A 25,198-nucleotide genomic window follows, 5' to 3' on the forward strand; every position below is an offset into this window, starting at 1 on the left:
GCAACAGGAAGGGGAAAGAATAAAATATACCTATTCAGAACAGCTCACTGGGCCTGTGAGCGATAATGCAGACAGGCATTATTTACAACCCCAATTCCAGTGAAGTTGGGACATTGTGTAAAATGTAAATCAAACAGAATACAATGAATTGCAAATCCTCTTCAACCTATATTCAATTGAATACACCACAAAGACAAGATATTTAATGTTCAAACTGATAAACTTTATTGATTTGTGCAAATATCTGCTCATTTTGAAATGGTTGCCTTCAACACATTTCAAAAAAGCTGGGACGGGGCAACACCTGTTTGGAACATTCCACAGGTAAACAGGTTAATTGGAAACAGGTGAGTGTCATGATTGGGTATAAAAGGAGCATCCCCAAAAGGCTCAGCCATTGACAAGCAAAGATGGGGCGAGGATCACCACTTTGTGAATAACTGCATGAAAAAAATAATCCAACAGTTTAATGCCGCGTTCACACCGCACACCACGTGAGTGACAGTGGTAAGAGGTTGCCATGTAATCCCTATGGAAGGACGCGTTGTGGCGCCACAAAAGTCCAAGCCACGCAGTGCGACACGATGGACAAAAATAAAGCGACCCAAATAAAGTGATTTTGAGTGATTGGCGTGATTGGCGTGCTTGTCGCGCGATATTGCATTGCATCACATCGCCCTCTTCCCAAAGTTGAAAGATCTGAACTTTTTTGTCTTATTGCGCTACAATGACCAATCAGCAACTGGATATATAGTGACGTGGAGATGTCTGGAGTTTATACTTGATGTGGACATGTCCTGTCTCTGGCAATCAGCCTGTGAGCAGGACTTATGTCCCTTTTGTCCTTTATTTAACACAATTATGACAGAGTTTGAGGGGAGAGCGATGAACTGCAGCAGCAACCAGTTTATTTTTTCTTTCATCACATGTGCGCACACGAACGGGACAGGAGGTCCTCAAACTGGGTCCCGGAGAGGCAGAAGTACCGCTGAAAGCGGCCATCATCCAGACGCTGCTCCTGCAGCAAATGATGAATTTGTGCCGTCGCGTGGTGTCTGGTGTGAACGCGGCTCAAGCAGAGCGACACACCAGGCAATGATGGCGCTTCCATCGCCAGGCGAGGGACGCCAACCAGGTGTTGGAGCAACACATGCTGCCATCCAAGCAACATCTTTTTCAGGGACGTCCCTGCTTATTTCAGCAAGACAATGCCAAGCCACATTCTGCATGTGTTACAACATCGTGGCACCGTACTGTTCCGGCAAATGCGCTGAGTGTCACTGCTTCCTTCTTCACACAGTTTTTCATACAAATATTTAAAATCATTAGTACATTTGTATTGTAAGCCTCTTGTTATATATTACAGTATCACAAAAATGTTTTTGGTTGGGTTTATCCAAGTTAGACACATCCCAATTAAACATACACCACCAGTTTGGGCACACTTTGAAATATGGGGACACTTCACCATTTGGGGACTGGTGGTGAATGTGTAAATATGTCTGGTGGTGTATACCTAAACGTGAAGCTAAAAATTATTAATCTAAAATGACCAAACCATAGCAACATGTATGGCATCAGTCTTTCAGCTGAATTTTGGTGAAAGTGTTGAAATACATGTATGGTTTAATAAGCTGTGTAAAGAAATGTTCTTCTGGGAAGAAGTGATGGAGGCATGAGGTTGCTGGACAGAGGTGTTTGGCGATACTGACACCTTTTCAGTCGAAAGAAAGTCCAGGTCTTTAGAGTCCTTGTGCTTCCTTTCTTACTGTATGTTAGTTAGGTCTGGTTGCCAATTACATTAGTAACTTAAGGTAATGACTTGATGTCTTTGGTGCTAGGTGTCTTTGAAGGATCTTTGGAGTGGCCACCACCACTTTCTCTGGACATGATCCAGCATGCAGGTGCCTCAGTGTAGAAGACCCCAGTAACTACAAAACGGCCAACTGGCTGCTGCAGCGAGAAAGTGGTGGGGATGGATTAGTTGTCTGCCTGTATGGGAAAAAAGACTTGAGTGCCTTAAATTTTTTAAATGCCCAACTTGAGATGACAAGTTGAGGTAACTTTTATAATGGATTCATATAACTGGCACATTATTGTCTTTTCATGTTTTAATCTAAAAGTAAAATTGCTGATCTATGGATTAGTACTGAGTAAGGCATTTTTCTGGAAAAAAAGAACCAGGTACTTTCTTATAGGCCCATCACACTAGAGGCCGAATGAGCCCAAATCGTGACTGAATGGACATCCGACCCACATTCTGGGTGTGTCAAAGTGCATTCGAAAACGTTAGACAGCATTTTCAGAGCAGACTAAACAGTCGGACACAGTCGTGCGGCCACCTTGAATGTTTTGTTCATGTTAAAAACAGTCATGGCGCAGCTGAAGTGGAACCACTATCGAACAGCAGTTGAAGTGCTGCCTGATCACAGTCTGACTGCATTCTAAACAATCGGATGGCGTGAAAACTGCATTTGTTCCGGGGGGACGTTCGGCATGTTTCCGCCACGTCGAACAGTGGCTGAATGTCCCGAATGTGTCTGAACACCACGAGTGCTCTTTGAGTGCTGTTGGATTATATTTCCTCCACCCGCAATCAGACCGCACTCGTAACTCATACAGCAATGTAAGGGACCCTTCACACATAACACGATTGAAGCCACTCGTGAAAAATTGGAGCTGCCTCGAATGCTTCATACAGCTCTCGCCTCAACCATTCGGGCACAGCACATGCACTCGACATTCGCGTGCTGCTTGTGCCTGTAACCCATTCCAATGATGGGCAAGATGAGGTCGCATTGTCAGCTGATCGTGTTCGCAGAATTCGCACGGCATGTCGCATGCAGTTGCCACGACACGATATGCTGCACGAAATCATCGCCCATGTCGCACGGTGGCCAAATGACGTGATCGATGTAGCCTTCACACCAACGGCCGAAAGACAGTGACCCGTTCTTGGCAGGTGTTGGCCGGAGTCCAGGTGCCACCCATGAACATCCAACACGACTCGCAGGGCACTTAGAAAAGGCGGGGCTATTGGTGCAGTCGGCGCAAGAGTAGAGGGCAGGCGACCACATTTGAGCTGCGCTGTGCAAATGTCTAAGTGCTGCCATTACCAAGCAATATTTATGTCTTGCGAGTGTGCCCCACCAACACATGTGACGCCCCCCCCCATGCACCACAGATGTCGTGAGGAATATGTCACCTAGGTGGCCGGGGTGCCACTTGGATGTACTCCACATGACAGACAGAAAGAGTAGAAATTAAATACAACATGGGAAAGGCGTGAACGCATTTATGTATGACCACTTTGCTCATCGCGCTGTGGTTGGTTCCAGCTGACAGCGGCTCAGTGCACGACATGTTAAATTAAAAACTCAGAGAACAGGACAATTAAATAAATACATACAACAATAACTACATACATAATTACTTAACAAATACAGAAAATAAATAATCACACAGCAGAGGAACAGAGAATGAGACTTTGATGTTTAAGCTGGTAAGGTGGGTGTGTCTGCGCCAGCCACTGCTGTTCGGATCTGTGGACTCGCGAGTCACAGCTGGAGAATACATACCATATTATGAAGGACATCACCTGACAACACTCCACTGTGAGGCGCGTGCATGGGCATGCTGTCCTCACATGGAAATACATACAAACACATATTGTCTTTGCAGCAGGTGGGAGCAACCACGCAGTGTGCACATCGTCAGGCTGTGCCATGTGAAAAGGATCGTCTGATCGTGAATGTCACGTCACCCACATCAGCTATGACCCACGTGGTGTCCTTCAGCATGCCGTTCGCTGGACCACCGGGCCAGCTGGGCATGCGGGGTCAGCAGATTGGGCATAATAAGAGCGCACTGCTTCATTCATGTCATTTCATGACTGTGCATCTGTGACCATGGGTCATATACAGATGAACAGAAGGATCATACTGTATTGGTCCACTCGATAAGAGGGATTAAATATTAGAAATTGCTGGGGTTTTTGTTTTTGGTGTGTGGGTTTTTTCCCCACAGCAACGGCGCGATGTGGTGCCACACATTCCAGGCGCTCACAGTGTGTTCATTGCTCGCGCACCCATGCACGAACCATCGCCGTGGTATCGTGCACACCTATAGGACTGTGTGTCCCTCCCGACAGCAGGTGGAATGTTTCACGGTTCCCCATTTCATTTTTTTGTTTGCAGTTTTTCGGGTGGTTTCTGCTTCTTTCACCCAACTTCATGTTATGTGTGAAGGGGCTGTTAGATAAATTATACTGTCAAATTTGATTTATCATTTATTATCATCTATTAACATCTGCTCATTTGCAAATTGTTCTTTCTGTATGTTAAAAATCTGCAAACTGTTTTCTTTCAGATATTCACAGCTGCAGCCTGTTTATAGTTTTTAGCAAGCTTCAGCAAAAACCACTCATTCTGTAACTAAAAATCAGGATGATTCAGTTGTTTGCAAACGTATCTACACATGACACATGAATGATTCAGTTGATTACAAATGTATCTGCACAAACATGTTGTGACGATGGACTCAACTCACTCCTCTTATCTTTGTTTTCTTTACTCAATAAAAGGGCCACGCAATGAAGCGACATCAGAGAACTGCACGAGGCTTCCATCATATTCTCACTGCATTTTGACAGCTTTCTGGGTATTCTTAATGTGTTCCACGTACATTTGTACTGCAGTTCGATTTCTCATGCGCAAGCCACATTCACAAATCAGTCAGGGCGGATCGAAGCACAGTCTAGGTGTTCGGACAGCTGTCCTCCATAATTCTTGCCAAATGTGGCACGAATTTTATTTTTTTGTTTTTTCTTTTTACATTCTGCCTTTGTATTACGTGTGTGTGTGGGGGGGGGGGGGGGGGGGGGGGTCTTAGGACACAGCGGGTGGATCTTCAGCCTGTCACTGTGCTGTGAAGTTTCCGTTGATGTGTTACCAAAGCACAGATAAGAAAATCCACTGTTCAAAACCATGGAGGGTTAGGATTTAACATGAGACACAACATGAGATAGTGACGCAAAATGACCAAGTGTACAGTTAGTGCTGTGTAGCATGTTTGTTTGTTTATTTGTTTGTTTTGATGTTGTGGAGCACTTTTTTCTGTGATGAATGCTGCTCAGGATCAATCAATCAATCAATCAATTTTTTTATATAGCGCCAAATCACAACAAACAGTTGCCCCAAGGCGCTTTATATTGTAAGGCAAGGCCATACAATAATTATGTAAAACCCCAACGGTCAAAACGACCCCCTGTGAGCAAGCACTTGGCTACAGTGGGAAGGAAAAACTCCCTTTTAACAGGAAGAAACCTCCAGCAGAACCAGGCTCAGGGAGGGGCAGTCTTCTGCTGGGACTGGTTGGGGCTGAGGGAGAGAACCAGGAAAAAGACATGCTGTGGAGGGGAGCAGAGATCGATCACTAATGATTAAATGCAGAGTGGTGCATACAGAGCAAAAAGAGAAAGAAACAGTGCATCATGGGAACCCCCCAGCAGTCTACGTCTATAGCAGCATAACTAAGGGATGGTTCAGGGTCACCTGATCCAGCCCTAACTATAAGCTTTAGCAAAAAGGAAAGTTTTAAGCCTAATCTTAAAAGTAGAGAGGGTGTCTGTCTCCCTGATCTGAATTGGGAGCTGGTTCCACAGGAGAGGAGCCTGAAAGCTGAAGGCTCTGCCTCCCATTCTACTCTTACAAACCCTAGGAACTACAAGTAAGCCTGCAGTCTGAGAGCGAAGCGCTCTATTGGGGTGATATGGTACTACGAGGTCCCTAAGATAAGATGGGACCTGATTATTCAAAACCTTATAAGTAAGAAGAAGAATTTTAAATTCTATTCTAGAATTAACAGGAAGCCAATGAAGAGAGGCCAATATGGGTGAGATATGCTCTCTCCTTCTAGTCCCCGTCAGTACTCTAGCTGCAGCATTTTGAATTAACTGAAGGCTTTTTAGGGAACTTTTAGGACAACCTGATAATAATGAATTACAATAGTCCAGCCTAGAGGAAATAAATGCATGAATTAGTTTTTCAGCATCACTCTGAGACAAGACCTTTCTGATTTTAGAGATATTGCGTAAATGCAAAAAAGCAGTCCTACATATTTGTTTAATATGCGCTTTGAATGACATATCCTGATCAAAAATGACTCCAAGATTTCTCACAGTATTACTAGAGGTCAGGGTAATGCCATCCAGAGTAAGGATCTGGTTAGACACCATGTTTCTAAGATTTGTGGGGCCAAGTACAATAACTTCAGTTTTATCTGAGTTTAAAAGCAGGAAATTAGAGGTCATCCATGTCTTTATGTCTGTAAGACAATCCTGCAGTTTAGCTAATTGGTGTGTGTCCTCTGGCTTCATGGATAGATAAAGCTGGGTATCATCTGCGTAACAATTAAAATTTAAGCAATACCGTCTAATAATACTGCCTAAGGGAAGCATGTATAAAGTGAATAAAATTGGTCCTAGCACAGAACCTTGTGGAACTCCATAATTAACTTTAGTCTGTGAAGAAAATTCCCCATTTACATGAACAAATTGTAATCTATTAGACAAATATATATATATATTATAAAAAGTGTGATTGATAGTGATGGAACGAAAGAAACTATTCCAAATTACTTTGTTAAGGAAAATAAAGAGATATATGATATAAAAGAAGTTGCAAATGGGTTTAATGATTATTTTTCAAATGTAGGGTCAAGTCTGGTGGGAAATAAACCAATAATAGAAGATAAATTATGTACATTGGTAAATACGGTCAATAGTATTTTCCTGGACAATGTGGAAAAAGATGAAATAAGAAATATTGTAAAAAACTGTGTAAGCAAAAGATCAACTGACCATGAAGATTTAGACATGATGACTGTAAAAAGTATAATAGAAATTGTTATTGAACCATTTACTTATATTTGTAATCTGTCTCTGTCAACTGGGGTTTTTCCAGATGAAATGAAAATTGCTAAGGTAGTCCCATTATATAAAAATGGAGACAAACATAATTTTTCTAATTACAGGCCAGTATCATTGCTTCCACAGTTTTCTAAAATTATGGAAAAAGTTTTTGTAACAAGATTGGATACATTTATTGAGAAACATCATTATTTTAAATAATGCTCAGTATGGATTCAGAACAATACATTCGACAGCTAGTGGCAATTATGGAACTAATAGAGAAAATATCACAACAATAGATAATAAGGATTATTTGTAAGTATTTTTATTGACCTGAAAAAGGCTTTTGATGTTATAGACCACTCAAGATTGCTCCACAAGTTACAACAATATGGAATAAGAGGTGTTGCACATCAGTGGGTAAAAAGCTACTTAGAAAATAGAAAACAGTTTGTTCAGATAAATAATACCAAATCAGAATTGTGTAACATTATTTATGGAGTACCACAAGGATCGGTACTTGGACCCAAACTGTTTATTATGTATATCAATGATTTTGTGAATGTATCCAATGTGCTTGGCAGCATTTTATTTGCTGATGATACAACGCTGTTTTACTCTGGATCAGATATACAGGAAGTAGCACAAGTGATAAATACAGAGTTGGAAAAAGTTAAACATTGGTTTGATATAAACAGATTGTCACTAATATTAATAAGACAAATTTCATATTGTTTAATGATAGAGCGAAAGAAAATAGTGTGTCATTACAAATAGATGGAATGGATATACAAAGGGTAAAAGAAATGAAATTTTAGGAGTCATTATTGATGAAGATCTTACATGGAAGTCACACATAAATTACATAAAAGGAAAAATAGCGAAAGCCATTGCTGTTTTGCATAAAGTAAAATATTCATTAAATAGTTATGGTTTATTAACATTGTACAATTCATTGATTGTCCCATATTTAACTTACTGTGTAGAAATCTGGGGATCAACATATACAACCTATATACAACCTTTATTTATTTTGCAGAAAAGAGCTTTAAAAGTGATTAGTAACAGTGGTTTTAGAGATCCATCTAATCCATTGTTTATTAAGTATAGGGTACTTAAATTTCATGATTTAGTTGATTTGAAAATATTACAAACGATGTACCAAGTTAATAAAAATACTTTACCAACAAACATTCAAAATATGTTTGAAAAAAGAGTAAGTAGTTATAAATTGAAAGGAATAGAAGTCTTTAAAAAAACCAAGATTTAGAACCAAAGTAAAGGAAAGGAGTATTGCAGTAAATGGTGTCAAATTATGGAACAATCTTAATAAAGAAATTAAAGAATTAAGGTCACTTAAATTATTTAAAAAACATATTAAATTAGATGTATTAAGTAAGTATGAAACTATGAAGTAAGTCAGTGGGCTGCAAGAAAGTCAAAAAAAAAAAAGTAAACTGTTAATAATGTTTGGAGTGTCTTAAGTTTAAATATAACCTGTCAGTGATGTAATCTATTAATTAATGGTCATAATTATGAAATGGGTCAGTGGTATGTGACAAGTTAAAGAAATGCAATCTGTTAAATAATGTTGACTATGATGCTGTATATTGAAAGATTGTATTGTTAAAAGGGGCAGAAATCATAAGACTTGTTCTTCTTTCTGCTCCTTTTCATTCTGGTATTGTGGTGCTTTTGTTTTTTGCTTTTCTGTTTTTCTTTTAAATGAATGAAATAAATATTAAAAAGAAAAAGAAAGAAAGAAAAATATGATTCAAACCACCGCAGCGCAGTGCCTTTAATACCTATGGCATGCTCTAATCTCTGTAATAAAATTTTATGGTCAACAGTATCAAAAGCAGCACTGAGGTCTAACAGAACAAGCACACAGATGAGTCCACTGTCCGAGGCCATAAGAAGATCATTTGTAACCTTCACTAATGCTGTTTCTGTACTATGATGAATTCTAAAACCTGACTGAAACTCTTCAAATAGACCATTCCTCTGCAGATGATCAGTTAGCTGTTTTACAACTACCCTTTCAAGAATTTTTGAGAGAAAAGGAAGGTTGGAGATTGGCCTATAATTAGCTAAGATAGCTGGGTCAAGTGATGGCTTTTTAAGTAATGGTTTAATTACTGCCACCTTAAAAGCCTGTGGTACATAGCCAACTAACAAAGATAGATTGATCATATTTAAGATCGAAGCATTAAATAATGGTAGGGCTTCCTTGAGCAGCCTGGTAGGAATGGGGTCTAATAAACATGATGATGGTTTGATGAAGTAACTAATGAGAATAACTCAGACAGAACAATCGGAGAGAAAGAGTCTAACCAAATACCGGCATCACTGAAAGCAGCCAAAGATAACGATATGTCTTTGGGATGGTTATGAGTAATTTTTTCTCTAATAGTTAAAATTTTGTTAGCAAAGAAAGTCATGAAGTCATTACTAGTTAAAGTTAATGGAATACTCAGCTCAATAGAGCTCTGACTCTTTGTCAGCCTGGCTACAGTGCTGAAAAGAAACCTGGGGTTGTTCTTATTTTCTTCAATTAGTGATGAGTAGAAAGATGTCCTAGCTTTACGGAGGGCTTTTTTATAGAGCAACAGACTCTTTTTCCAGGCTAAGTGAAGATCTTCTAAATTAGTGAGACGCCATTTCCTCTCCAACTTACGGGTTATCTGCTTTAAGCTACGAGTTTGTGAGTTATACCACGGAGTCAGACACTTCTGATTTAAAGCTCTCTTTTTCAGAGGAGCTACAGCATCCAAAGTTGTCTTCAATGAGGATGTAAAACTATTGACGAGATACTCTATCTCCCTTACAGAGTTTAGGTAGCTACTCTGCACTGTGTTGGTATATGGCATTAGAGAACATAAAGAAGGAATCATATCCTTAAACCTAGTTACAGCGCTTTCTGAAAGACTTCTAGTGTAATGAAACTTATTCCCACTGCTGGTAGTCCATCAGAGTAAATGTAAATGTTATTAAGAATGATCAGACAGAAGGGAGTTTCAGGGAATACTGTTAAGTCTTCTATTTCCATGCCATAAGTCAGAACACAGATCTAAGATATGATTAAAGTGGTGGGTGGACTCATTTACTTTTGAGCAAAGCAATAGAGTCTAATAATACATTAAATGCAGTGTTGAGGCTGTCATTCTCAGCATCTGTGTGGATGTTAAAATCGCCCACTATAATTATCTTATCTGAGCTAAGCACTAAGTCAGACAAAAGGTCTGAAAATTCACAGAGAACTCACAGTAACGACCAGGTGGACGATAGATAATAACAAATAAAACTGGTTTAGAACTAAAACTGGATGAAAATTAACATGACCGTGTCATTTCAGATTCCATCAACCTAAAAATTTAAAGCCAGCCAGACATTAATGTTTTAAAGTTGACACAAAAAGCATTTTTTTTTCAGTATGGGTGGTTGCTATCCAGGACCCATGGCGATTCCGTAGCGCAGGTGATGCAGTGAAGCGCGGCGCCAGTACATGCTCCCGGGCCTAACCTGTCGTCAGTATTATTGATGCCTTGTGGAAACTCGGGCCTCTTTAATACACCCTAATATGAATTGCTGTTTGCTCTTGAGACCATCTTCTTCGAGACACATTTGTCAGTCACTGACCCTCTAAAGGCCAACATCTTTTCTCCTTTTTGAGCTCAGTGGTTTGCCGTTTTCCACAGCTTTCTGTCTTCATGTTAGTCTCTTTTTCCGTAATTTCACAAGATCTCTCATCTGCAGCTCATCATCTTCCCCTTCCTCTCTCATTTTATTTGCTTTCCTTCCCTTCATTCTCTCCCCCTTCCGCTAATCTTCTGCTGGCCTTTAGCCTTTCCTTTCTGGGCTCAAGTCTTTCACTTACTACAAGTGCTTTCCCTGAGCCTAGGACTCATGTCCTTTCTACTGCACTGGCTTCCCTCATCTCCATCTTTTCCCATTTACCCATGTTCCATTTTCTTTACGCATCACTCAGTTTTTCCTTCTCAGTGCTCTATACTCTTCTCTGCCTTCCAGCATATGTGTAAACACTACTCCATCTCTCAGGTTCCCCTGTAAACATGCCCAGTCTTCTGCAACTCCCCTGCAATCACTGTAAACAGGCTCAGTGCGGCGTGAAATCAGAAATGCACCTGTTCAGCCACTTAGAAATGGGAAAGCTGTCTCAACTCGTTTTTATGACGTGCTTTTTATTATCCAAGGGCTTGGCTTTTTAAATTACCTTTTCAACTGTCTTGAAAACTTTTGGGGGGAAACAAAAAGGGGTTAGTATAGTTTTTTTATGGCTATGAACGATTTACTGTTAGTACAAGTCATGAGTCAGACCTATTCAATATGAAGACCACAATAATGAGTAAGACATTGGCACAATAAACATCAACTGTTTTGGTTGACATGAGTGCCACTTTTGGCTTTGAACTATGTTATTGCTGGTTAACAACTCTGGAGCCAAACTCCAGGTTTTCTAGGGTGAGAGGCACCACACAGGTGTGGGGACACGTCCCCAGCTGAGTGGCTTTATTTTGGAGTTTGGACTGGTGAATGAGATGGTTGTCTCAGTGTGACTTTACGTTGCAGAGAGAAATCTGACTGCAAACGAATATGTACCAAGTGGAAGTTCAGAGAGCCTAGATTTTTTAGAGAGTCCAGATAGAGTTGCTGCTGCGGACACGCTAGTTCTACTCACTTAAAATATGGCTCATTGGATGAACTCAATTTAAATATGTGCAGGATTTCCATGTAATAAATATATGTAGCCCCAACTCAAGACTACATATATTTATTCGATGGAAATCCAATCCAAGAGTCAGATTTTTGAGTGTATCACACAAACAAATGACTCATTGAATGAACTCAATTCAATTATGGGCAGGATTTTGTAGGCCTGATCTTATAGGCAGGTTCGCACCATAGTTTTAGAAAATTTGGTTTGTGTTAGAGAGAGAGAGAGAGATACCACCCCCTGGTCCTCTACAAGAGGCCTGGGAGTTTGAGGGTACGGTGCAGTATCTTAGCTGTTCTGAGGACTGCACTCTTCTGCACAGAAACCTGTGATGTTGTTCCTGGAATCTGCTGGAGCCATTCTTCCAATTTGGACTTAACTTTCCACATCTGCTCCAGTTGCTCCTTCAGCCCTGGGCCCATAAATCATCTAATTTATCTAAGTAACCTACAAATGTCATTAAATGCTGTAATCCTCTTTTCAGGGAAAAGGTATTCACTGGTAGCATAATTAGACTCCTAATATTAACATTTTTTAAATGCTTCAGGATAGCTGTATCTTGCCAGTTGTCCTTGATAGGAGTTATTGTTGCTTCTTTTTTGTAAGATTCATTCCTGGGATTTTGGACAATTGTTCCTTTTGTATGGTTTGTCTCCTGGCAAAGGACATACAGTTTCCAATTAACAAATTATTTTTCCTAGTACAAAGACAGATTCCTGATATTAGGGTCTTCATGTACGAGGTCTGTTAGAAAAGTATCAGACCTTTTTATTTTTTTCAAAAACCTGATGGATTTGAATCACGTGTGCTTGCATGAGCCAACCTTGAACCTTCGTGCACATGTGTGATTTTTTTCACGCCTGTCGGTTGCGTCATTTGCTTGTAAGCAGCCTTTGTGTGAGGATGGGTGTAGTCTCTCATCGTTTTTTCTTTGCAAGGAAATGGCGGAACGTTTCCTGTGAATGTTTCCTTCAACATGTCCTGTGAAGTCTCACAGGACATGCTGTGACATGCCCAGCTCGTCAACCATTCGGAAGATTCAGACGGCTTTCGGTGGCTTTTCAGTCATGTGACTATCCGAGAAATTGTGGACAAGCTGGATATGTCAGGGCATGTCACAACATGTCCTGTGAGGCTTCATCATGGAGGCGCTGTTGCTGTGCCATCAGCTTTGTGCCGATGAATTTCCACTCTTTCATGGCAAAATCTTCTTTCACAGTGGAATGTGCCAAAAAAGTGCTGATGTCCACCTCTTCCACAATTTCTCGGATAATCACACGACGGTCCCGCATCACCACAGCGTTCATTATGGAAATTATCCGGTCGTTTCAGCATGTTGATGCCGATCGGAGCGCGGCGTGCCGTCCACCATTGTGCGGACGTCTTTAAACTGGATGTACCACTCCTTAATCTGTGTGATGCCCAGAGGATCGTCACCGAAAGCCATCGGAATAATCCGAATGGTTTCCACCTGGCTATTGCCCAGTTTGTGGAAAAATTTGATGCAGTTGCGCTGCTCCAGTCGTTCCTCCATTTCCTTGCGAAGAAAAAATGAAGAGAGACTACAACCATCCTCACACAAAAGCTGCTTACAAGCAAATGACGCAACCGACAGGCGTGAAAAAAATCACGCATGCGCACGAAGGTTCAAGGTTGGCTCATGCAAGCACACGTGATTCAAATCCATCAGGTTTTTGAAAAAAAAAAAAAAGGTCGGATACTTTTCTAACAGACCTCGTATGTTGGGTCAAGCACTATAAATAATAAATAAATGACATCATGTGTGAGCAGCAGTGGCCAAGAGCTAACAGACACTTGACAGAGCCAATCACCTGGTAGTAGATCTGGTAGAATAAGAAAATGAGCAGGTTGTGGGTGCTTGAGGTCTGGGATTGAGGACCACTGATATAATTTATGCTGCTGCATCTGATGTTGTGCTTGTTGGTTTGTCACAGGTTGGTGCTGATGTTGGGTAATGCCAAACAGCTGTATTACTTCTGTCATTAAGGCATTCTGTCACTAAGGTGGTGCAGGTGGCTCAGTGGAATAAGTTGTTGGTTGAGCAATATTTAGATCGGGGTTCAGTTCCCGGTCACATTACCTGTCTGTGTACTTCAAAGGTCTTCAACTCATTCCAGAAAGGGCCAAGTGGGTTTTCTTTGCAACCACCCATTCCACCAGGTGATTTCACTGATTGAGCAGATGGAGCAGTTAATCAGTGAAATCACCTGGTGGAGTGGGTGGTTGCAAAGAAAACCCCTTGGCCCTTTCTGGAATGAGTTGAAGACCTCTGGTGTACTTGGACAAGGCACTTCATCTGCATTGCTTGAGTCCATCCAAATGTAAATGGGTATCAGCCTTGGCTGGGGAAGTATCTTGTGTCAGACATGCATCCCATCCAGAGGGAGTTGTAGAGTATCAACACAAGCACCAACAGGCCTCAGGGCCTACATAGAGCATGGACATGGACCAGGCCTTGGAGAAATTTGTTTAATATACATGTGACTTTAGTTGGACTATATAACGGGCGATTATTGTGTCTCTCCTTCACTCAGACATCAATACGATCCCCTCGTACACTTGATAGCATAAACACATGCTTGATGGGATGTTTACTTCCAGATGTCAGCCTGACACAACATGGATGCAGGTGGAGCTCAAACTTTCTACCAGCTTTATATTAAGTGCAAATCATACCCATTAACTGAGCATATATCCAGATTTGATTGACAAGCCTCCTTGTTTTTACACTCACTTTGAGCATCAGTGACCGAACATTCACATGGTTACATCAGCTGATACTAAGAAATGATTGTGCAGCATTTGTATTAGGTTGGCAGGATTAACACTTTGAGCTTGATGCATTCCTCCAGGGTACAAACAAGGTGTAGGTTGCTTAATAATATTTGGCACACAGCTTAAGGCTGTTGTCATGACTGATAACAGCCGGTGAATCCTGTCATCGATTGACCATGCTGCCCATGAGTGTCTGTCCAGAAATGTTTTGAGTGTACATAGCCTTGATTTTCCAGGTGTCATGAAGCCCGACCGGCTCCATCTGCACGGCTCTTAAGGGATCACGTTGCACAAAGCTGCTGCTATCACAAACCCTCATCAGCTCTACAACCTCAACTCCGCTGGGCAAAGTTATTCTACTCACTCCCAGCCAAGGGCAAAAACACCAAGGGCAGAACAAACCTTTGTTTATCGTCACAGCCAATCAGATGCTTACCCTCAAGGGATGTGAGATTGAGTGTATTCTTTATATAGCAGCTTAAACCATATGGGAGGTTGCCTGGTTGAGAGGCCAGTATTTTTGCCTGCTTCTTTTACCCATAATTTGGAAGCGATGCTTCCCGTGCGAGGGTGAGGTCCTGTCCCAGGGGTCCGCAGGTGACCGGGTGCTAATTGGCTCTTGGAGAAAACTGACAAGCACTGCAGAAGTCCGGTACAGGTGCAGGCATGCTGCTGTCACCATGCAGCCGTTAGAGATGATGAAATTGTCCGAGCGCAGCCTGTTTACTGAGAGCCACTCAGGCCAGACCAGAGGCAGAGACCGCTAATGCAGCGCGGGATTGCATTGCAGGGCTTTTAGGCTGATGTTCACGTGCACAGCCTTCGTCTAAGGGATCGATGTGGAGAGATGTGGAGGCTGCCTCCATTCTGCAGCACAAATTTCTGCATCACACACAGAATGAATGTGACATATTTGCAACACAGAGCGTAGGCTGTTTTCCTCCTTTTTAATAAAATCTGTACACATTTAAGAGATGGGATTCAGTCAATTAGCTGTTTCATCATCCTACTCTGTGTCGTTTGTGTGTGCCTGAAAGATAATGTGCATCCTTTAGTTATTGCAAGATGAATTAATTACTGTTTGATTGGTTTTAAGAAGTCATAATTAAAAAAAATATGCATTATATATGTATTGAATTGTGTCAAGGTTTGATTTTCAACACAGAGAAGATTAGGCACATTGCTAATTAGAATTTGCACAGTACTTATTGAATGTAACATTTTTAACATTCATCCCTTCTGCCTGTGTTCCAGTTTTGATTTGGTCACCAATGGAGGCATAGCCATCGGCCTGCACTTTGAACGCGCTCCATTCATTACCCAGGAGCACACTCTGTGGTTGCCATGGGGACGCTTCTTTGTCATGGATACCATTGTGATGCGGCATGAGGAGAATGACATCCCGAGTTGTGATCTCAGCAGCTTTACCAGGCCCAGCCCTGTGGTGGCCCCAGCTCCACTCACCGCATTTGCCGGCTTCTGCTCTGAGAGGGGTGCTGTAGTACCCGAAATCCAGGTGACTACCTGCCTTCTTTCTGCCTTGCAGGTTGTTTCTCCTGCAAGTGATTTCATATCGCACATGTAGGGGAGACTGTCAAGGATATTCATCACATCCAAGTGTAATAGTAACTCTGGCTTGTGGCAGTGCTGTGATTTTTCTCTCTCCAGTGTAATTGGTCTCCAGACCCCGGCCGATTTACTATGTGCATCGTACCGTCTGGCCGCAAACTGATGATGATTACCTTGCACGCAGAAAACAGCCTGGACAATTTTAATTTCTCCTGGGTTGTACTCTCCCAGGTTGAACACACTAGTAGCCCTGGAAAAAGATTCACTTTTTTTAAACTGTCGCTGAAGGCAGAACAGGTCAAAGAACTGCTTGACTCTGTCTTTGCACCTGTCTGTGCATTTGTATGGGATGTGTTGAAAAGACTTTATGTGTTGAGGCAAAACATTGTACACAAGGTCACCTTTTTACTTGTTTATTTCATAAATGCAGGTTTGTGTGTGTTTTTGTAGTTGTATTGCTGTGTATATCACACCCTCACTCTGGTCACTTTGTGACCAGTGTGTGTGTTAGACTGAATGTGTAGCTGCTGCATGTCCAGCAGGCATCACTGTGTCCTTCTCTAATTACTTTGTCTCCCAGTCTGCTTCATAACATTTATGGCATATCAGTGAATTTAGTATGCACTCCAGTTTATTTATAGCAGCGTTGTCTTTGCTAGTCCTCCTGCTGTGATAGCGCCATACGGTGGCACTTGTCCTTTGTAAAGAGGGATTCTGATCAAGTAGCAATTAGCCAGTATATATATATATATATACATATATATATATATGTATATATATATATATATACATATATATATATGTATATATATATATATATACATATATATATATGTATATATATATACATATATATATATATATATATGTATATATATACATACATACATATATATATGTATATATATACATACATACAGTGGTGGGCACACTTCCGATAACAGATAATTATCAAAGATAATGTTTTCTTTATCGGATTATCTTTTTAGATAATTTTAAAAACCATTATCGGACCAATTATCTTCCGATTAATCTTTGTCCAATAACTTTTAATCCGATAGACAAAAACAAAGCTGAACAGTGACAAGCGTTTTTAAAATTAGTCTAGCACTGACCTGTTAAACGTTTTGTAATAGACACACAGCCATAACCTTTGCAAATAGAAGAGAGCTGCTTCTATAAAAAGCATCTCAATCACGTGCAGACAAAAGAGAAACAGCCCCAAAAGGAAAAAAAGAAAATTTCCTTTAACACCATACCAAAAGGCTGCCAATATCACCTAAGTCATCCAGAAGCATACGTTTTTAACTTATGGTTCAAATTTTAACCAAGCAAATTTTGGACAAGTTATTTAAAATTACTGTCATGTCTGAGTTTTATTAAGTGAAAATATCAGATATATGTTTTAGTTTTAAAGTAATGTGCTAATTTTTAAGGTTTTGTGAGCACATCCTGTGACCCGCAATGCATTTTGGGTAGGATGATGTAATCTCAGTACATCACGACAGGACAAATGCATTTCAGACACTCTCTTCAGGCTCCACAGACAACAGCATTAAACTCTAGTGCCTAAAACTCTCTTGAATATATTCTCTGCGTTTATAGATGTTGGTTTTATTTGCTTTTGTTAAATTCCACGCATTTTAAATGTAGCAGACAGGGATTACTGTATCTGGAATTTTTTTTTCAAGGCCTCTACTGCCATCTACTGGTCAGTAGTGTGCACTAAGCTTGTGGGAACCAGTAGATAGCAGTGTTCTATTTATTTTGACCCCGGTTATGTCAGATGATTGTCAAATCAACTTTTTGGCTTTGCAAATGGCTTTTTTTTTGTGTGCAATGAATGTATACTTTATACAAGTTTCACTTTTTTAATGGAATTACAACCTTATTTCTTTTTCAAATTCTCCCATTTTTTGCATCCAGCCTTATTTCCTTTAGAAATTTCCTTGACAAATAATATCAGTCTATTGTCTATTAGGACATCAGGTTATGTGTTACACATATACATGTGTGTGTATATATTTTCCAACTTATTCCCATTGATGAAACTTTTCATTTTCTGCCTGAAAGCTTATTAGATGAGTGTTTTCAGGGCTCCGTTTGTTTACAAAATACACACACGTTACAGACCTTGAAATCCAACAGCAGGGATTGATATTATCCAAAGATTTATGAACATACAAATTAACGCGCTTACACTTTATCATGATTTTCTCCGTTGTGAGATATAAAAGTGTCTTATCGTAGCGTTCGTGTGTATGTGCATTATAATGCAGCACACGAGCGACGTTACGATATTCTTCAGAACGACAACATACGCAACATGCATCCAGCAGCAGACACGCTGCTGTCATAGACAACTGCCTGTAAAGTTTTTTGGCAAGTTATAACTTTCTAAACAGTGTAATTTGTAATGAAAGCCACTTCATTTGTGCGGCTCTTTCGGCGCCATGTTTGTTTTTTCAGAGACAGCAGTAAGCTCCTCCTACCCCTCCAAACAGAGGGATTTGTAGCCCTTCGCCTTCCCCTCCACCTCGCTCCAAAAAGAGGCACTTTTACCCAGAATCCTTTGCGATCTGTCTGTTTGTTACTAAACCTCAGAATTAGTGCATTACTCAACATTAAAAGATATATGTTATATTTTAACTTTGTACAAATGACATAATTGACATTAATGGAGTTATTCTATCGGTATTAATGTTATTTATAATCAAAACCATAAGTCAGCATGACTTTATTTTTCAAGACCTGCGCCTGACCGGAGTGTCATAATTGATAGAGAGTTGGCTTTATAGCTGCTTTTGGAGTGCCTTTGTGTTGGGAGTTCTGTAGAAAGTAAGAGCTTCCAGGAGCAGAACGCAGAAAGAATAGTGTGGTCTTATTGTTGGGGTCTGTTTTTATTTTTAATATTATTGTAAGCTGTTAAATTTGTTCTACTACTAGTTGTAGATGTGTCAGAGGTAATACTGGAATTTATCGGTTATCTGTAACTTCCGATACATTTTTGGGTGGTTTATTGTTTTATCTTTATCGAAGATAACTTTTCAGTTATCTGATTATCTGTTATCGAAGTTAATTTTTTGGTTATCTGTGCCCACCACTGTGTGTGTGTGTATATATATATATATATATATATATATATATATATATATATATATATATATATATATATATATATATATATATATATATATATAGTGTCTCAAAAAATGTACCCAAAAGTACTATGAAATATGAATACCAGAAAATAGTTTTACTGGGAAATAAAGGTGTTTTTCTCATTTCAGGAACCCTAAAGTTTGTTCTGCAAGATATTGAAGATATTTTTCCACTTTTTCCAGACAGTTTTCCATCTCTGGAAAACTGGAGATGGATGATTTGTTTCTTAGGAAACTTCAGAGGAGGAGGTTACATTGATAATGTGGTGTAAAAGATAAAAGGTTAAAACATCAAAAAGGAAAGACTGAACTAAAAACTGTGCATTGGGGAGAAAAATTACATGCTTTGGCCGCATGGTCATGCAGAAATTGTCTGATAATATTGACTGGTTTTGGGTATATTTTTTTGAGACACACACACACACACACACATATATATATATATATATATATATATGTATGTATATGTATATACACACAGTGGTCCCTAGTTTATCGTGGGAGTTACGATCTAAAAATAACCCGCAATAGCTTGGGACTCCAACGAGGGCGGTCGCATCTCCTCCACTCTCCCTTATCTCTCTGCTTTTAACCTTCAAGTCCCTACTTCACCAGACTGTGAATTCCTCAAAAACTATATTGGATTCTGGATCTATTGGACTACTATTGGATTAACCATGGAATTGATCAGCTGGTCTCTGAACGCTATTGACACCATTTTTTCTACAAAAAGGTCAGGACCGGGGATCCTACCTGCCCAGATGGAACATATCCTGCAGGCTATATCCTCGACTCTTGGAGTTCCTGGCGTGTGGCATGCTTGGTGCCTTTCTCCGTTGAGGATGTCGAGGATTTATTCATTTGTGGTCTCATGGCAGCAAGGCTGGTACTTTTTGGCTTATGTGCTGTCCTGATCTACCGGAAAATTGGCAAGATGGCGGCATCAAGAACCACGGGCCCTTGCTTGTCCATCATGATTAACGAGGTTGGCAAGGCAGTGCATTCTCAGACTGCCTTGACTCTTGAACTCAGACACAAATTGGATGACACCTCGGAGCTGATGCGTGCCTTGCAGTTGAAGCTGAAGGTTTCGGAGGCCGGTGAATATTCTTAATTCATAATTGGGAATATTCTTAATTCATAATTGAGATTTGGCTGTTCAAGTGGAACTGTTAAAAGTGTTTCTCACTGCTCAGCTACAACACTCCAGGCTTATCTAGCCTCAAGGATAAATTGCCCACTGTTTACTACCTCCAGAGGAATTTATTCAGGCCTTGGTGAGATTATTCAGCTCCATTCTTATCTCAACCCACAAAGACAATAAACTGACATACTTACACATGGACTGAAGCATGCTCCAGCTTTTCCCTTTCACCTCCCTTCCTGCCCCCCCTGCGGCAGTCCCCCATTCTTCCCAAGCTGGCAGGCGGTGTGACTCCAGTTGCAGCAGCTACCACACACTCACATCGCCTCAATTTCGAAAACGGACTGTTTCAAGTTTAGTTCACATAAACAGTGTCAAATGTTTATGTGTTGTCCTAATTCTGATGTGTGCCATTATTACGTTAAACAAGTAATAATTGTAGATTAATTGCTGTTTGTATGTGGAATGTGAGTGCAGAAATCTCGTTGTTGTAATAACAATGACAATAAAAGCTATCTATCTATCTATCTATCTATCTATCTATCTATCTATCTATCTATCTATGCAAAATGCGTGACGTAGTCAGCGTTAGTTTTTACAATTATTACAGATGTTTTAAGGCTGTAAAACCCACAATTATTACAGATGTTTTAAGGCTGTAAAACCCATCGCTACACACTTCATACACTTTTCTCAAACAGGCATTACCATTTTCTCACTTTTCTCTCCTGTGTAAACACTCTCTTTTTTCTTCTGGGCGAGAAGATTATAAACAGACACACACAGAACACAATGCGCATGCTCTCCCTTCGCTCACTGTCTCCGGGGGTACGGATGCGGGACCCGCAAAGAATCCAAGTCATGGCCACGGAGCTCTGTGGCTGCGGTTACCGAGACCATGCAGCAGGCGCTGCGGATTTTTCCGCAAGAAATCTATCCTTGCGGGCTGCTGGAGCGCAACAGCGAGCGTAGTCTCTGGACCTGTTGCCAGAGTTGGCGTAGCTCCGCACAGCAGAGAGGGGGGTGGTGTGAGTGGTCCGCTGCGGCGTTTACCGAGCCCGCAGACTCAGTAAGCGCATCGGAGGCAGTGAGAGCAATCGCGGTGATGCCGACCGGTGCCGCGACCGGCAAGCCTGATAAGGATGAAGAACACAATGCGCTGTTAAAAAAAAAAGAAGCATGCAAAATTGCACAAAAAAAATCTGCGAAACTGCGAGGCCGCGAAAGGTGAACTGCGTTATAGCGAGGGACCACTGTGTATATATATATATATATATATATATATATATATATATATATTCTTTATCTATGTATTTAAGTAATTTTGAGTGAAGCTTCTTTCATGTGTATTCACTGAGACACCTCTATGTACCAACATAATCTCCATCATGTTGGCTTGCTGCTTCTGCTACAGCATCAAGTAGTGGGATTCAGTCCTGGGATTTTGGACAATTGTTCCTTTTATATGATTTGTCTTCTGGCAGAGTACGCAGTTTCCAATCAATAACTTATTTTTCCTTGAACAAAGCCATGTTTTGGCATCAGGGTCTTCACTCATGCTGGGTCGTGCACTGATAACGGAGAAAAATCAACACAGTGTTTTAGCAAAGCAGCAGCCTGATGTTATATGTTAAACTCTTGGTTCAGGTGTTTTATTAAAGCATAATGGTTTACTTGGGTGAAGGTATTAAAAATCTTATTTCCTCAGTAATCGCATATTAACTAGACCTAAAGCCATCAAGCTGCGGATAGTTGCTAAAAGTGGTAACCGATGCTAACCTTGCTTGCTCAGTGGAGATACTGGAGCACAAACTTCTTCGATGATGTGCTTGGACATTTACAACAAGCACAACAAGTCATATTATTACAGATAATGAAGTGCTCAGAAAGTACAGGCACACAAAGAGAGGTCCTCCACAACAATTAGCACTCAGGCTCTGGTATTCGAGAGTCTGAGGAAAGACCACCGCAAACCAATGACATCATACACAAGGGTACAAAACTGCATATATACAGGGTGGGCCAAAAAAAATGTTACGCTTACTAAATTGTCATTTTCAGGTAAATCGAAGATAAAGCCTTAGATTTTCATCCCAAATCATCAATGGATCCAACAACTCGATACACTGTGTAAGAGAGGGTAAAGATTGTGGAGGCATATTTTGCAACAAAATCAGTAGTCCTCATTCAGCGAAAATTCAGGAGGGACTTTCCTGGGAGAAATCCTCCCAGCAAACTCACAATCAGATATTTCAATCAATCAATCAATCAACTTTTTTCTTATATAGCGCCAAATCACAACAAACAGTTGCCCCAAGGCTGGAAAAGTACAGGGAAACAAGAAGTGTTGAGGAGAAAAATAAAGGACACAGTGGCCGCCTATGGTCTGCAAGGACGGCCAACAGTATTGAAACTCTGAGAAGACATTTGGAGAAATCACCAAGAAAATCAATCATGTTTGTCACAGGAGACTGATCTCTCAAGGACAACTGTTAGATGCACAGTACACAGAGATCTTCATCTGTTTCCCTACAAAATTCAGATTTTGCAAGCTCAGACTGCTGCAAATAGCAAATAAGGAAGAGAGACGACCCTTTTTTGCGTTAGCATTAGACAGCACATTGAAGACCACCTTCATTTGTTATCACAAACTTCAATGTGTGCGTAGCAACTGTGATTCAGAGAAGAGGTGCATGGATTGAGCCTATCATTAATTATTCAGCTGTGTTCAGAAATGGTGAAAAATAGGAGAGTATTAGCATCAAAAACAAAAAATTCATGCTTCTGTGACATATTGACATATTCTGTGACATGTGATCACAGATACACTGAGTGATGATGAGGATATTTTTCATCACTGTCGTATGCTATATGTCAGAGTGAACACGTTATTTCAAAATTTGGCTGCTGCTCTGACAAAGTGAAGCTGGCTTTGTTTAACATTTTGTACACCTCTGTACACTGCACACCTGTGGATAAACTATAAGAAAGCGAGTCTTCAGAGACTACAAGTGGCTTCTAACGACTCTGAGAATTTTATTAAAAAGGCCCCGATGGACCAGCGCTGCTGAAATGTTTGTGATGGTGCATGTGAACACTCTCCAAGCCATTTTAAGAATAATGACATTTAGGTTCATCTCTCGATTGAACAATTCTGATAATTAGATTGTTTTTAAACGTATTAATATTTCCTACAGTGCCACACGGTATCAATCAATCAATCAATTTTATTTATATAGCGCCAAATCACAACAAACAGTTGCCCCAAGGCGCCTTATATTGTAAGGCAAGGCCACACAATAATTACAGAAAAACCCCAGCGGTCAAAACGACCCCCTGTGAGCAAGCACTTGGCAACAGTGGGAAGGAAAAACTCCCTTTTAACAGGAAGAAACCTCCAGCAGAACCAGGCTCAGGGAGGGGCAGTCTTCTGCTTGGACTGGTTGGGGCTGAGGGAGAGAACCAGGAAAAGACATGCTGTGGAGGGGAGCAGAGATCAGTCACTAATGATTAAATGCAGAGTGGTGCATACAGAGCAAAAAGAGAAAGAAACACTCAGTGCATCATGGGAACCCCCCAGCAGTCTAAGTCTATAGCAGCATAACTAAGGGATGGTTCAGGGTCACCTGATCCAGCCCTAACTATAAGCTTTAGCAAAAAGGAACGTTTTAAGCCTAATCTTAAAAGCAGAGAGGGTGTCTGTCTCCCTAATCTGAATTGGGAGCTGGGTCCGCAGGAGAGGAGCCTGAAAGCTGAAGGCTCTGCTTTGGAAACACTGGTATAAGTGTCTTTTATTCAGGGGCATCTAGTGTCCCCATATTTTTATTTATTTATTTATTTATTTTTCTCTTTGTTGTTGTAATTGTTATGTGTGGTGTTTTGTTTCTTTTATTAGGACCCTGAGTCTGTAATAAAGTTTATCTCTATCTATCTATCTATCTATCTATCTATCTATCTATCTATCTATCTATCTATCTATCTATCTATCTATCTATCTATCTGAAAAAAAAAAAAAGTATTCACACTTAAAAAAGTAGTGTATGATCAGAATTGGTAACATTTTGTTTTGCCCCCACACACACACACACACTTAAGGACTGTAACTGGACATTGGTCCTGTGTACTCTTTATTGGACATTTGCGGTGAAGAAAGAGCTGAGCCAGAAGGCAAGGCTCTCAATTTACCAGTCAATTTACACTCCTATTCTCACCTGTGGTCATGCGTTTTGGGTAATGACTCAAAGAACAAGCAGTGGAAATGAAGTACCTCCATTGTGTAACTGGTTTACGCTCAAGGACATGGAGAGACGCTCAGATATCCAGGATAGACTTGGAGTAGAGCCACTGCCTCTTTGCATCAAAAGAAGCCAATGGAGGTGATTTGGACGTCTGGTGAGGATGTCCTCAAGTGGGAGGAGGTCCAGGTGAAGACACTTGGCATGCTGGAGGAATTATATTTCCCCAAGGGGCTTGGGAACACCTTGGCATTCCCCTGAAAGAGTTGGAGGACTTGTAGTGTAGATGAGCTGCTTGTATTTCTATAACTCAAAGGTGGCCTGAACACTAGTGCTTCAAATTCATGTCAGTGTAATTTCAGCTACTTGGATGCTATCAGTATTATATTACAGTTCATATCATTTAATAATCATCCAGAGAAAAGAACTGTGGGTAGAGTGGAAGCATTGTGATGTGCTGAAGTACAATTGTCAGAACTCTCATTAGCACATCATCTTTGCTGTCTGTTGACAAAGTAAGCTTGAACTACAGCAAAGTAAGAACGCACACTGAGGAGCTCGATGCTCAAATTAACCACTGAGAGACGTAGTCAAATTTCAGCACACAGTAACTCTAGGTAATAGCTATCTTTCATTGTATTATCCTCT

The 25,198-nt window shown here is 40.6% G+C and overlaps 1 protein-coding gene across 9 annotated transcripts in view; it reads left to right on the forward strand.

The window, feature by feature from the left end:
* tenm4 (teneurin transmembrane protein 4) overlaps window positions 1–25,198 on the forward strand; it is a 626,167-nt gene that overhangs the window by 431,678 nt on the left and 169,291 nt on the right. For all 9 annotated transcript variants that reach the window (XM_034168462.1, XM_034168463.1, XM_034168464.1 and 6 more), the window contains one exon: window positions 15,696–15,957. In XM_034168462.1, coding sequence (XP_034024353.1) covers window positions 15,696–15,957 — 262 coding nt within the window. The remainder of the gene's footprint in view (window positions 1–15,695; window positions 15,958–25,198) is intronic.

The sequence above is a fragment of the Thalassophryne amazonica genome, chromosome 4, assembly GCF_902500255.1.
Source record: "Thalassophryne amazonica chromosome 4, fThaAma1.1, whole genome shotgun sequence".
Classification (NCBI taxonomy): domain Eukaryota; kingdom Metazoa; phylum Chordata; class Actinopteri; order Batrachoidiformes; family Batrachoididae; genus Thalassophryne; species Thalassophryne amazonica.